Source organism: Pempheris klunzingeri, chromosome 22 (assembly GCF_042242105.1).
Source record: "Pempheris klunzingeri isolate RE-2024b chromosome 22, fPemKlu1.hap1, whole genome shotgun sequence".
NCBI lineage: Eukaryota > Metazoa > Chordata > Actinopteri > Acropomatiformes > Pempheridae > Pempheris > Pempheris klunzingeri.
Window position 1 is genome coordinate 155,340 of NC_092033.1, and position 14,661 is coordinate 170,000.

General features: G+C 46.6%; 1 protein-coding gene across 1 annotated transcript; it reads right to left on the minus strand.

Annotated features, from left to right (window-relative positions):
• Positions 1 to 381: 381 nt before the first annotated feature.
• On the minus strand, positions 382 to 7,345 carry drd4-rs (dopamine receptor D4 related sequence). The gene is made up of 4 exons (XM_070854199.1): positions 7,106 to 7,345; positions 6,863 to 6,975; positions 4,829 to 5,493; positions 382 to 590 (listed from the first exon to the last, which is right to left on the minus strand). The coding sequence occupies exons 1-4, from the start codon at positions 7,343 to 7,345 to the stop codon at positions 382 to 384; spliced, it is 1,227 nt and encodes a 408-aa protein (XP_070710300.1).
• Between the last annotated feature and the right edge of the window lie 7,316 nt (positions 7,346 to 14,661).

The window sequence follows — 14,661 nt, forward strand, 5'->3', positions numbered from 1 at the left end:
ACCACAATATTCAATTTTTTCTTTTCCATTCATCAACACTTTTCCGTAAAGTCGACTCTGATCTGTACAAACTGCACCTTTAAACCACAAAACACTCCAATATAAACAATAGTTATTACTCTGGGCTGTAATCTGATTACGGCTCTGCTTAACCATGCCATGCCCTTCAAAATAAGAGACTGACACATGGAGACAATCTTCAAAATAAGAGACTGGCACTTGGAGAAAATCTTCAAAATAAGAGACAGTCTGAGTGTTTCAGTCCAGATCTAAACGCCGTCTTCCTGTTGCTGACAGACAGTATACAGGGCGATTGTTTAATGTTTGGGTTTTTTTAAAGAATCAAAAATCATGAAATCCTGGACAGTCTGAAATTCGCTTTTAGTTTGACGTCCGACAGCAGAGTAGCTTGTGAAAAACATTCCTGAACTCAGCGTTGAAGGCGGTGTAGATGATCGGGTTGACGGCACTGTTGACGTAGCCAAGCCACGTTACCACAGACATGAGGGTGGGGCTGATGTCACATGACTGGCACAATACCTTAGTGACATGGACGACAAAGAAAGGCGTCCAACAGGCCAGAAACACACCTGGAGACAGAGGACAGATCCACTTAGATGGACAGACATGTTTAGAATCCTCACTGAGCATTTAGTTTGACCGATTGATTGAGGCTGCCTCAGGCACTGATATAATGTACGTCTAATATATGTCTGTACGCAGATGATACAGTCAATCAATCAATCAATCTTTATTTATACAGCACCAGTTCATAACAGTGTTCTCTCAGACTGTTTAATTCAGAGACCCAAAGATTCAAGAATTCAACAGGAAGGATTCAAGAATCCCCACAGAGCAGCATCAGAGATTAGATTAGGACCCAGTGGAGGAAGAACTCCCCTTTAACGGGAGAACTCCCCTTTAACGCGAAGAAACCTTGAACAGAACAGGCTCGGGGGGGGCTTTCTGTCAATAGTAATAGTAATGTGACTGATACTGATCAATATGGTAACATTGAAAAACATGACAATAGTTCATATGTGAATAATAATAACGGGACTAATATCAGTAAAAAGTGTTGGTGGCTGTCGATCCACAGCAGGAGAACCAGGACCAGGATCCACAGGAACCAGAGAACCACAGCAGGCAAACCAGGACCAGGATCCACAGGAACCAGAGAACCACAGCAGGAGAACCAGGACCAGGATCCACAGGAACCAGAGAGATGAGAAAAGCACAGAAAGGCTCCGGGGAAGATAGCAAGTTAGTAACAGACATTAAAGAGACATGAAGCATCAGGATGGAGAGGAAGAGGAGGAGAGAGGAGCCCAGTGCATCATGGGAGTCCCCTGGCAGTCTGAGCCTATAGCAGCATAACTAGGGGCTGGTCCAAGGCCTGATCCAGTCCTGAACTATAGGCTTCATCACTAAGGAAGGTTTTTAGTCTACTCTTAAATGTAGAGAGGGTGTCTGCCCCCTGAACCCAGACTGGAAGGAGGTTCCACAGGAGAGGAGCCTGATAGCTGAAAGCTCTGGCTCCATCACTACTTTAGAGGACTTTAGGAACCACCAGTAGGCCTGCAGTCTGGGAGCACAGTGCTCTAGTGGGGTAGTACAGTACTATGAGCTCTTTAAGATATGATGGAGCCTGAACATTAAGAGCTTTGGAGGTGAGGAGAAGGATTTTAAACTTTATTCTAGATTTTACTGGAAGCCAGTGAAGAGAAGCCAGTACAGGAGAAAGATGGTCTCTTCTCTTAGTTCTGGTCAGAACAGGAGCAGCAGCGTTCTGGACCAGCTGGAGAGTCTTTAAGGACTTATTGGGGCAGCCTGATAATAATGAGTTACAATAGTCCAACCTGGAAGTGACTAATGTGTGGACTAGTGTTTCTGCATCATCTCCAGACAGGATGGACCTGGTTTTAACAATATTAGTAGATGGAAGAAGGCAGTTCTAGAAATCTGTTTAATGTGGGAGTTAAAGGACAAATCCTGATCAAATAAGACTCCCAGATTCCTCCCAGTGGAGCTGGAGGCCACAGTGATGCCATCCAGAGCAGTTGTGTTGTTAGAAAAGGTGTCTCTAAGGTGTTTGGGGCCGAGCAGAATAACTGCAGTTTAGTCTGAGTTTAGCAGCAGAAAGTTGCTGCTCATCCAGGACTTTATGTCCTTAAGGCAGACTTGAAGTTTACTCAACTGATTGGATTCATCGGGCTTTATTGATAAGTATAAATGGGTATCAGCTGCACAACAGTGGAAATTAATGGAGTGCTTCCTGATAATATTACCCAGAGGAAGCATGTATAAGATAAATAGTATCGGTCCAAGCACTGAACCTTGTGGAACTCCATGTCTAACCTTAGTGTGGACAGAGGATTCATTGTTAACGTGTACAAACTGAGATCGATCTGATCAATAGGACTTAAAGCAGCTTAATGTGGTTCCTTTTATGCCAGTGAACTGTTCCAGTCTCTGTAACAGGATGTGAGGGTCAATGGTGTCAAAAGCAGCACTCAGGTCTAACCAGACCAGGACAGAGAGAAGTCCTCTGTCTGATGCCATAAGGAGGAGGTCTGTAACCTTCACCAGTGTCTCTGTGCTATGGTTCGCTCTAAAACCTGACTGAAGATCCTCTAATAGACTATTAGAGTTTAGAAAGTCACACAGCTGGTTGGCTGCTGCTTTCTCCAGGATCTTGGAGAGAAAGAGAAGGTTGGATGAAGGTCTATAGTTGGCTGATACACCTGAATCCAGAGTGGGCTTTTTCAGGAGAGGTTTAATTACTGCTACTTTGAAGGACTGAGGTACGTAGCCTGTTAGTAAAGACTGATTGATCATATCCAGTAAGGACATGTTAATTAAGGGCAGGACCTCCTTAAGTAGCCCAGTAAGAATGGGGTCTAGGAGACATGTAAGTCTGTGTTGGAGTAATAATACTGTTTATGTTGATTTTGATTTAAGTGACCTTCATCAAGTGTTTGAGCAAACTCTCCCAGACTCTGACCGTCCTTCTGACATGTTAATTTCACAGAAAACCTTAACGAATCAGTCACATCTTTAATCACAATTTGATGTTACAATGCTGGTGATTTCTTCATTATAACAACAATGTCATCAATTAATCATGATCAATTAATCATGGCTAATCATCACCTCTCTCTCTGCTGTTTATCAGGACATATTTAATCTCCTTTAACTGCTTCGGAGGACACTGAGCTCTTACTGAGTCCTTTAGGTCCCATTGTACAGACGGCGGGGGGTGTGCTGCTCACTCACTCAAGTGGTTTCCACGGAGACTGAAGCAGTTTCTATTTTTACCATAATTAAAACATGAGAAACAGTTTGTGGAGAACAAACATCCAGCTGAGAGAAGAAATAAACACAGAGAGTCTGTTCTCAGTCAACATCAAGAGATCTACAACCACCAGATCTACAAACGCCTTATCTACAAATACCAGATCTACAACCACCAGATCTACAAACGCAATCTACAAACACCACATCTACAACCACCAGATCTACAAACGCCTTATCTACAACCACCAGATCTACAACCACCAGATCTACAAACGCCATATCTACAAATACCAGATCTACAACCACCAGATCTACAAACGCCAAATCTACAAACACCACATCTACAACCACCAGATCTACAAACGCCTTATCTACAACCACCAGATCTACAAACGTCTTATCTACAACCACCAGATCTACAAACGCCATATCTACAAACGCCATATCTACAAACACCACATCTACAACCACCAGATCTACAAACGCCATATCTACAAATACCAGATCTACAACCACCAGATCTACGAACGCCAGATCTACAACCACCAGATCCACAAACACCACATATACAAACACCGGATCTACAACCACCAGATCCACGAACACCAGATCTACAACCGCCAGATCTACAAACGCCAGATCCATAAACACCAGATCTACAACCGCCAGATCTACAAACACATTCAGCCTTATTCAGATTTATTCAGTCATCTCTTTCAGTCCGATGAACTGTAGCTGTAAAATGACTTCAGACTAAATGATGAGTAATGTTTTTGCGTTAAAGTGAACGAGCGGCTGGCTGCACCAACAGGACTCACGCTGGTCTGAAGCTCAGTTGGTTGTAGCTTTGCGCTGTGAGTCCGACCTCATAGTTACGCCAGTGGGGCTGAAGCCATCGTAGTGCGGGTGCAAATCTGACATGAAGTCAGAATCCAGGCTGTGTCTACGGTAATAGCACAGACGACGTTGCGTCTCCTACAGGATGCTGCGACAGACGGAGAGCGATCAGGGACAGAATCAGCCCGTCAAGACGTCTCCTGTGTCGAGGAGCTGATGGAGACATTCAGACTCTACAGCAGAGATTCAGATGTTTCAGTTTGTGTCGGACCACAGCGCAGCGCCGGCAGCGCGTCACCGGCAGCCGACTGCCACCAAGAAAGGAAGCAGAACGTTAAAATCTGCTGGTCTGCTCTGACCAGCAGGAAGAGCTGCAAATGAGAAATTGTCAGCAACAAAATCAGCCAGACAGCAGGAGATTGGTAACAATGTATCCTAGCAACGCTCGCTGCTAGGCAACGGCCATTGCAACATTCACATGGACGCCATTGCTCAGACCAAAATTAAGACCAGGCTTAAGTCTGGTTGGTGTTACTGACAGGCTGATCTGAACAAAGACCGACTCAGCAGCCAGGACCAGGACCAGCTGGTGGAAACGGGCCCAGGTCCTCAACAGACCCGGTTCCTGGATCACTTCCTGTTTTTTGCGTTAATGTTACTGTTGGTTATTAATAAAGTTTGAGTGAAGACTCACCGACAACCACTGGCAGCACCCTCATGGCCTTGCGCTCCCTCCCGCTGACTCGGCAGCTCTGATTGGTTCGTCTTCGTCTCTTTGGGGTGCTACTCTTCGTCTGTCCTTCCTCCCTCCTCTCTGTGGCCTCGCCGTCTGACATGCTGTCAATTTGCGTCGTCACCGGGTTGCTCTCCGCCATCGCCACGTCCGGCTGCTCCTCTGTCACCGGGGTCGGAGAGGGTGTTGTCATGGAGATTGTGGATGGAGAGGTGGGACTGAGGCTGGCCGGCACGGCGTACATGACCTTCCCTCGACTCCCTACCGTGGTGGTTTTAGCTCGCCGTAGAGCTGAGCCAAAGCGTAAAGAGAGCGCCCGGCGACCAGCTCGACCTGCCTGAGACCGACTGTGACTGCTCCACCGCCGCAGGCCTCGAAACATCCCATAGTACAAGAGCAGCATGACAGGGCAGGGCACAAAGAATGAGCAGATGGATGAGTACACCACAAAGCCATCATCCTCCAGTCTGCACATGCTTGGGTTGCGACCCGGCACCTGGTTCAGGCCGAAGATGACCGGACTCGCCACGCCAAGAGACAGCAGCCAGGTGGCAGCAATGAAAGCCAGCTGGCGGATGCTGAACTGGTTCCTGTTGTACTTCAGAGGGACCACCACGGCGATGTACCTGAAATCCAACAGGACAGGTGAGGGGGCATCACTCAGACCATTCTGGATCATGGTTTCCTGTCCTGACCCTGCTTCACCTGATTGGATGAAGGCTTCACTCTCTGGTCTTCTCTGGAACCTTATTTCAAACTCATCAAAAAGTCATCAAAGTCACCACCCCTGTACTCGTCCAATTCAATTCAATTCAATTCAATTCAATTCAATTCAATTTATTTTGTATAGCCCAATATCACAACAGAGTGTCTCACAGTGCTTTACAAAGTTCACTGAAATAAACAAGTGTAAGTGAGCAAACAATCTAATAAAGAGTCCAGCAGTCGATGAGGCCAATGGATCAGTCCGGTGGATCAGTCCGAGGCATCACCTGCCCTTTATGACCCTCCTTCTTCGGGAAGGAAAAACTCAAAAAACCCAGTGGGAAAAGAGAAACCTCCGGGAGCACCACAGTGAAGGAGAGATCCAGCTCCCAAGGACGGACAGGCTGTAGCCTTGGACAGACGCACATCCATTGGCTGATGGACAACACACCAGGACTACTGTGGTCATGCTTAGGTTTGTGGGGGTAACCCTTGTTATAGGGTTGGGGGTTTGGGGTTTAGGTTATGGGGGTCAGGGGTCAGGGTGATACCATGTCCTGACAACGAGCACTGTGTAACATCAGACGCTCTCTGTCCACACTGAGTCCTTCTGTTGATATCACCATGGAAACAAACCCCATAGTGACCAGCTGATCAGACTGGAGACGTGGGGGTTTGGGTTGGGGGGTCGGGGTTGTAGAGATGTTGACAGCAAGACTGCAACTCTATAAATATGACTGAGACCTGAGACAATCTTTCCTTCATAAAGGGTCAGAATTAGGGGGACAGACCATCTATTGTGAAACCCTCAGAGACCAACAGACCGCATGTCAGACGAACCATTATGCTAAATTAATTAATCGATAAATAATCGATTAATGATGATAATAATAATAATAATAATAGCCAGTTATAATGCCTGTACTTTATTTTGAAAAGCTTCATTAAGAAGTGTATTCATTAGTAATTTTCATTGTAAAAAAGACACATGCTTGTCACATGTTCAGGAAGAGTCTCAGATCAAACTGATGTCAGATCTGTTGTAGCTCTGCTGCCAATTAATCTGTTATTTTGTTTGCTGGATCTGGTCATCACGCTGTAATTAGGGTTAGTCAAGGGTTAATCATGCAGTACAAATATTAAGTTAAAGATATGAGGAGGATATCTGATGCTGCCTTTCTTCTAATTATGTGTGAATTTATCTGCAGTGGCTGTCGTCCTGAACCTGATTTACACTGAAGTCCGGGTTCGACCCCCACAGACACAGATATGTTGGACAGGTGCGCTCACCTGTCCACGCTGATGGCACAAAGGTTGAGGATGGAGGCGGTGCACAGCATCACATCCATGGCCATCAGAGCATCACAGGTGTAGGTGCTCAACGTCCAGATACCTCCCAGAAACTAAACACAGACAGACAAAATCTCCAAAGTACTGCGCAGGTGGAAAGTCACGTCAGTCCTTATTAACGCAGAGTAGATGTACACGTAAGTCATACTGGTCTCCATAAACCCCCCCACCATCCTCACTGACCTCAGAGTAGACGTAGAGCGGCAGCACCAGCACGGCCAGCAGCAGGTCGGCCACCGCCAGGCTGATGATGAAGTAGTTGGTAGCAGTTTTCAGGGAGCGCTCCGTGAGCACGCTCAGACACACCAGGATGTTCCCCAGGATGGTGACCAGGATGAGTGGGATGCCAAGGACCAGGGCCAGGTAGTTGTAGTCCTTCAGGTGCGCCTCATCTGGAGAGCCGCCAGGTGTCACATGGTCCATGATGGAGTCCCTGAGCACAGCTCCTGGGCTGCGCTCAACATCTGGATCCCTGCAGGTGTTTGGATGGAGGCTTTATAATACGTGCTGGCCTCACCTTGGTGTTACCTGTCCCAGGTGTCGGCTCAGTCCGCTCTGGGCTTCAGTGTCAGCACACTGACAGCAGATAGTGTTTATCGTCGTCATGGCGGCGGTTCTTCTACTGATTCTAAACAACAAATGAGGAAATATCATCAGTCACGTACATCGCTAACAGACACGCTAACAGACAGACATGCTAACAGATATGCTAACAGACACACTAACAGGAAGACACACTTACAGATATGCTAACAGACAGACACGCTAACAGACAGACATGCTAACAGACAGACACGCTAACAGACAGACATGCTAACAGATATGCTAACAGACACGCTAATAGATATGCTAACAGACAGACACGCTAACAGATATGCTAACAGACAGAGATGCTAACAGAAAGTCACACTTACAGATTTGCTAACAGACAGACACGCTAACAGATATGCTAACAGACAGAGATGTTAACAGATATGCTAACAGACAGAGATGCTAACAGAAAGTCACACTTACAGATTTGCTAAAAGACAGACACGCTAACAGATATGCTAACAGACACGCTTACAGACTGACCAGATGTATAACTGGTGTGTGACGTATGTAACAGGTGTGTAACGTGTGTTTAAAGTGTGTGTAATGTGTGTGTCACAGGTGTGTCTCCTGACTGATCTTCATCGTCACATGATCACGAGTGAAACATTCACACTCACAGCTTAGAGACTCTTCATCTTCATCATCATCAGTGCCGATAACATCTTCTGTCGTCCTTCACCTCCTCTTCCTCACTGGTATTGATCCAAAGTCACTGATCACATCCACACCTCTCTCCTCTGATCCAGCTTTCTTTCTCCTCTTCCTCTGTCTGTTTCTCCTCCTCTTCCTTGGTCTTTCTCCTCTTCCTCTGTCTGTTTCTCCTCCTCTTCCTTGGTCTTTCTCCTCTTCCTCTGTCTGTTTCTCCTCCTCTTCCTTGGTCTTTCTCTTCTTCCTCGGTGTGTTTCTCCTCCTCTTCCTTGGTCTTTCTCCTCTTCCTCTGTCTGTTTCTCCTCCTCTTCCTTGGTCTTTCTCTTCTTCCTCGGTGTGTTTCTCCTCCTCTTCCTTGGTCTTTCTCTTCTTCCTCGGTGTGTTTCTCCTCCTCTTCTTCAGTCTGTTTCTTCGTCTCTTTTCTCTGATCTGACAGAAACTTTTTTCTTCTCGTCTATAAAACGATTCAACACCCCAAACACCACCATTAGCCCCCCCCCCCCCCCCCCCCCCCCCCATATAGCAGCTCTGTGATTGGCTGACAGTAGTGATGTAGAAACTCTCTCTCTCTCTCTCTCTCTCTCTCTCTCTCTCTCATCAGGTTGTTTTGTTCATCTCTTTGTTCTTCACACTGTAAACATGTAAACAGACCAGATCATACTAAGATCATGTGATGAACACATGAAGCTGTTTTATGAATACATGATGGAGGCGTGTGTTTGTCCACATGTTAGTGAGTCGTGTGTTTGTTCACACGTCAGTGAGCCGTGTGTTTGTCCACACGTTAGTGAGTCGTGTGTTTGTCCACACGTTAATGAGTCGTGTGTTTGTCCACACGTTAGTGAGTCGTGTGTTTGTCCACACGTTAGTGAGTCGTGTGTTTGTCCACACGTTAATGAGTCGTGTGTTTGTCCACACGTTAGTGAGTCGTGTGTTTGTCCACACGTTAGTGAGTCGTGTGTTTGTCCACACGTTAGTGAGTCGTGTGTTTGTCCACACGTTAATGAGTCGTGTGTTTGTCCACACGTTAATGAGTCGTGTGTTTGTCCACACGTTAGTGAGTCGTGTGTTTGTCCACACGTTAGTGAGTCGTGTGTTTGTCCACACGTTAGTGAGTCGTGTGTTTGTCCACACGTTAGTGAGTCGTGTGTTTGTCCACACGTTAATGAGTCGTGTGTTTGTCCACACGTTAATGAGTCGTGTGTTTGTCCACACGTTAGTGAGCCGTGTGTTTGTCCACACGTTAGTGAGTCGTGTGTTTGTCCACAAGTTAGTGAGTCGTGTGTTTGTCCACACGTTAGTGAGTCGTGTGTTTGTCCACACGTCAGTGAGTCGTGTGTTTGTCCACAAGTTAATGAGTCGTGTGTTTGTCCACACGTCAGTGAGTCGTGTGTTTGTCCACACGTTAATGAGCCGTGTGTTTGTCCACACGTTAGTGAGTCGTGTGTTTGTCCACACGTCAGTGAGCCGTGTGTTTGTCCACAAGTTAATGAGTCGTGTGTTTGTCTACACGTCAGTGAGTCGTGTGTTTGTCCACACGTCAGTGAGCCGTGTGTTTGTCCACATGTTAGTGAGTCGTGTGTTTGTCCACAAGTTAATGAGTCGTGTGTTTGTCTACACGTCAGTGAGCCGTGTGTTTGTCCACATGTTAATGAGTCGTGTGTTTGTCCACACGTCAGTGAGTCGTGTGTTTGTCCACATGTTAGTGAGTCGTGTGTTTGTCCACAAGTTAATGAGTCGTGTGTTTGTCTACACGTCAGTGAGCCGTGTGTTTGTCCACAAGTTAATGAGTCGTGTGTTTGTCTACACGTCAGTGAGTCGTGTGTTTGTCCACACGTCAGTGAGCCGTGTGTTTGTCCACATGTTAGTGAGTCGTGTGTTTGTCCACAAGTTAATGAGTCGTGTGTTTGTCTACACGTCAGTGAGCCGTGTGTTTGTCCACATGTTAATGAGTCGTGTGTTTGTCCACACGTCAGTGAGCCGTGTGTTTGTCCACATGTTAATGAGTCGTGTGTTTGTCCACACGTCAGTGAGTCGTGTGTTTGTCTACACGTCAGTGAGTCGTGTGTTTGTCCACACGTCAGTGAGCCGTGTGTTTGTCCACATGTTAGTGAGTCGTGTGTTTGTCCACAAGTTAATGAGTCGTGTGTTTGTCTACACGTCAGTGAGCCGTGTGTTTGTCCACATGTTAATGAGTCGTGTGTTTGTCCACACGTCAGTGAGTCGTGTGTTTGTCCACAAGTTAATGAGTCGTGTGTTTGTCTACACGTCAGTGAGCCGTGTGTTTGTCCACACGTTAATGAGCCGTGTGTTTGTCCACATGTTAATGAGTCGTGTGTTTGTCCACACGTCAGTGAGTCGTGTGTTTGTCCACATGTTAATGAGTCGTGTGTTATTAGCATTTGAAGAGGAGGCAGCAGAAGTCCTTTTGTCCTCATTCATGCTGCTGCTGGTATAATCACACACACACACACACACACACACACATTATAATCACACATTCTGTAGTCTTCATCACTCTGTAGTCTTCATCAGTCTGAAGTCTGTAATCTTCATCATTCTATAGTCTTCATTACTCTGTAGTCTTCATCAGTCTGAAGTCTGTAATCTTCATCATTCTATAGTCTTCATCAGTCTGTAGTCTTCATCACTCTGTAGTCTTCATCAGTCTGAAGTCTGTAATCTTCATCATTCTATAGTCTTCATCAGTCTGTAGTCTTCATCAGTCTGTACTCTGCATCAGTCTGTAGTCTTCATCAGTCTGTAGTCTTCATCAGTCTGTAATCTTCATCATTCTGTGGTCTTCATCAGTCTGTACTCTGCATCAGTCTGTAGTCTTCATCAGTCTGTAGTCTGTTGTTTTCATCTACTTCAAACTTAGGAACCATAGAAACAGCTGTTACACCTGATGTGTACTTGGACTGTTTTTCTCCTATTGATCTTTCTGAATTGACCTCAATAATTTCCTCATCTAGACCATCAACATGTCTCCTAGACCCCGTTCCTACTGGACTCCTTAAAGAGGTCCTGCCCCTAATCAACACGTCCTTACTGGATATGATCAATCAGTCTTTACTAACAGGCTATGTACCTCAGTCCTATAAAGTAGCAGTAATTAAACCTCTCCTGAAAAAGCCTACTCTTGATTCAGGTGTGTTAGCTAACTATAGACCTATATCCAACCTTCCCTTTCTCTCCAAGATCCTGGAGAAAGTCGTAGCTAATCAGCTGTGTAATTTTTTAAACTCTAATAGTCTATTAGAGGATTTTCAGTCAGGTTTTAGAGCGAACCACAGCACAGAGACACTGGTGAAGGTTACAAACGACCTCCTTATGGCATCAGACAGAGGACTTCTCTCTGTCCTGGTCTGGTTAGACCTGAGTGCATCAGACAGAGGACTTCTCTCTGTCCTGGTCTTGTTAGACCTGAGTGCTGCTTTCGACACCATCGACCATCACATCCTGTTACAGAGACTGGAACAGTTCATTGGTATAAAAGGAACTGCATTAAGCTGGTTTAAGTCCTATTTATTAGATCGATTTCAGTTTGTACACGTTAACAATGAATCCTCTGTCCACACTAAGGTTAGACATGGAGTTCCACAAGGTTCAGTGCTTGGACCGATACTATTTATCTTATACATGCTTCCTCTGGGTAATATTATCAGGAAGCACTCCATTAATTTCCACTGTTGTGCAGCTGATACCCATTTATACTTATCAATAAAGCCCGATGAATCCAATCAGTTGAGTAAACTTCAAGTCTGCCTTAAGGACATAAAGTCCTGGATGAGCAGCAACTTTCTGCTGCTAAATTCAGATAAAACTGAAGTTATTTTGCTTGGCCCCAGACACCTCAGAGACAGCTTTTCTACTACCATAACTGCTCTGGACGGCATTAATCTGGCCTCCAGCTCCACTGTGAGGAATCTGGGAGTCTTATTTGATCAGGATCTGTCCTTTAACTCCCACATTAAACAGATTTCTAGAACTGCCCTTTTCCATCTACGTAATATTGCCAAAATCAGGCCCATCATATCCACTGATGATGCAGAAAAATTGGTCCATGCATTTGTCACTTCTAGGTTGGATTATTGTAACTCATTATTATCAGGCTGCCCCAATAAGTCCTTAAAGACTCTCCAGTTGGTCCAGAACGCTGCTGCTCGTCTTCTGACGAGAACTAAAAGAAGAGACCATCTTTCTCCTGTACTGGCTTCTCTTCATTGGCTTCCAGTAAAATCTAGAATAGAGTTTAAAATCCTTCTCCTCACCTGCAAAGCTCTTAATGTTCAGGCTCCATCATATCTTAAAGAGCTCATAGTACCGTACTACCCCACTAGAGCACTGTGCTCCCAGACTGCAGGCCTACTGGTGGTTCCTAAAGTCCTCTAAAGTAGTGATGGAGCCAGAGCTTTCAGCTATCAGGCTCCTCTCCTGTGGAACCTCCTTCCAGTCTGGGTTCGGGGGGCAGACACCCTCTCTACATTTAAGAGTAGACTAAAAACCTTCCTTAGTGATAAAGCCTATAGTTCAGGGCTGGATCAGGTCTTGGACCAGCCCCTAGTTATGCTGCTACAGGCTCAGACTGCCGGGGGACTCCCATGATGCACTGAGCTCCTCTATTCTCTATCCTCCTCTTCCTCTCCATCGTTATGTCTCATGTCAGCCAAATGTCTGCCTCTAACTTGCTATCTTCCCCGGAGCCTTTCTGTGCTTTCTCATCTCTCAGGTTCCTGTGGATCCTGTGGATCCTGTGGATCCTGGTCCTGGCCCTGCTGATGTGGTTCTCTGGTTCCTGTGGGTCCTGGTCCCGGTCCCGCTGATGTGGTTCTCCATCAGCCAATGGATGTGCGTCTGTCCAAGGCTACAGCCTGTCCGTCCTTGGGAGCTGGATCTCTCCTTCACTGTGGTGCTCCCGGAGGTTTCTCTTTTCCCACTGGGTTTTTTGAGTTTTTCCTTCCCGAAGAAGGAGGGTCATAAAGGGCAGGTGATGCCTCGGACCGATCCATCGGACCGATCCATTGGCCTCATCGACTGCTGGACTGCTGGATTGTTTGTTCGCTTACACTTCTTGTTTATTTCAGTGAACTTTGTAAAGCACTGTGAGACTCTGTTGTGATATTGGGCTATACAAATAAATTGAATTGAATTGAATCAGTCTATAGTCTTCATCATTCTGTAGTCTGTTGTTTTCATCAGTCTGCAGTCTTCCTCCTTTGTCCTGTGATGGGGATCAATGCTCTTATTGATCATCTTACCTTCAGTCTGACACTCGTCTGTCTCCACTCATTAATTGATTATTGACTCCTTCAGATCAGCTGATCAATATCCAACCATGTGTCTCTGATCACAGACCTGATCGCCTCCATGACACTTTTCTCACATTCAGCAGCATCATAATCTTCATAATCTTCATTGTCTCAGCACCAGACCTCGTCTGTTTGATCGCTCCTTTAAAGATAATCGTCCAATCAGCTGCAGGCGCTGTGCTTAGGGTTAGGGCTTAGGGTGCTTAGGGTTACCTGATGAAGACCATGGAGAGGATCATCCTCAAAAACCTCCGCCCCCTGGTGAGCCCACATCTGGATCCACTGCAGTTTGCCTACCAACCGAGCACTGGAGTGGATGATGCAGTCATCTACCTGCTTCACAGATCCCTGACTCACCTGGAGAACACCGGCAGCACTGTGAGGGTCATGTTCTTTGACTTCTCCAGTGCCTTCAACACCATCCAGCCGTCACTGCTCAGGGTGAAGCTGGAAAGAGCGGGAGTGGACTGTCACCTGGCTGCATGGACAACAGACTATCTCACCAACAGACCGCAGTACGTGAGGCTCCAGGACTGTGTGTCTGACATGGTGGTCTGCAGCACAGGGACCCCACAGGGGACAGTACTCTCCCCCTTCCTCTTCACCCTGTACACCTCGGATTCAGCTACAACTCTGGGCGCCGTCACCTCCAGAAGTTCTCCGATGACACAGCCATCGTAGGGTGTGTGTCAGAGGGGGACGAACAGGAGCACCGGGAGGTCGTCTCCAGCTTCGTTTACTGGTGTGAGCTAAACCATCTTCAGCTCAACACCAGCAAGACAAAGGAGATGGTGATTGACTTCTGCAGGAAGACATCCCAGACTGCACCGGTGAACATCCAGGGACTGGACACTGAGAGGGTGGAGACCCTCAGATACCTGGTGTTCACCTCAACAACAAACTGGACTGGTCTCACAACACAGACGTCCTGTACAAGAAGGGCCAAAGTCGTCTCCACCTGCTGAGCAGACTGAGGTCCTTTGGAGTGTGCAGGACTCTGCTCAGGACTTTCTATGACTCTGTGGTGGCGTCTGCAGTCCTCTATGCAGTGGTCTGCTGGGGAGGAGGGAGCACGGAGAGGGACAGAAAGAGACTGAACAGGCTGGTCAGGAGGGCCGCTTCTGTCCTGGACTGCTCCCTGGACTCCATAGAGGAGGTGTGTGAGAGGAGGACACTAACAAAACT

Coding starts and splice junctions, on each gene's coding strand:
- drd4-rs (XM_070854199.1), bottom strand. CDS start 7,345: ATGGACCATGTGACACCTGGCGGCTCTCCAGATGAGGCGCACCTGAAG. Junction 5,494..6,862: donor TGTGCCATCAGCGTGGACAG/GTGAGCGCACCT, acceptor GTTGGATTTCAG/GTACATCGCCGTGGTGGTCC. Junction 591..4,828: donor GGTGCTGCCAGTGGTTGTCG/GTGAGTCTTCAC, acceptor CTCTGTCTCCAG/GTGTGTTTCTGGCCTGTTGG.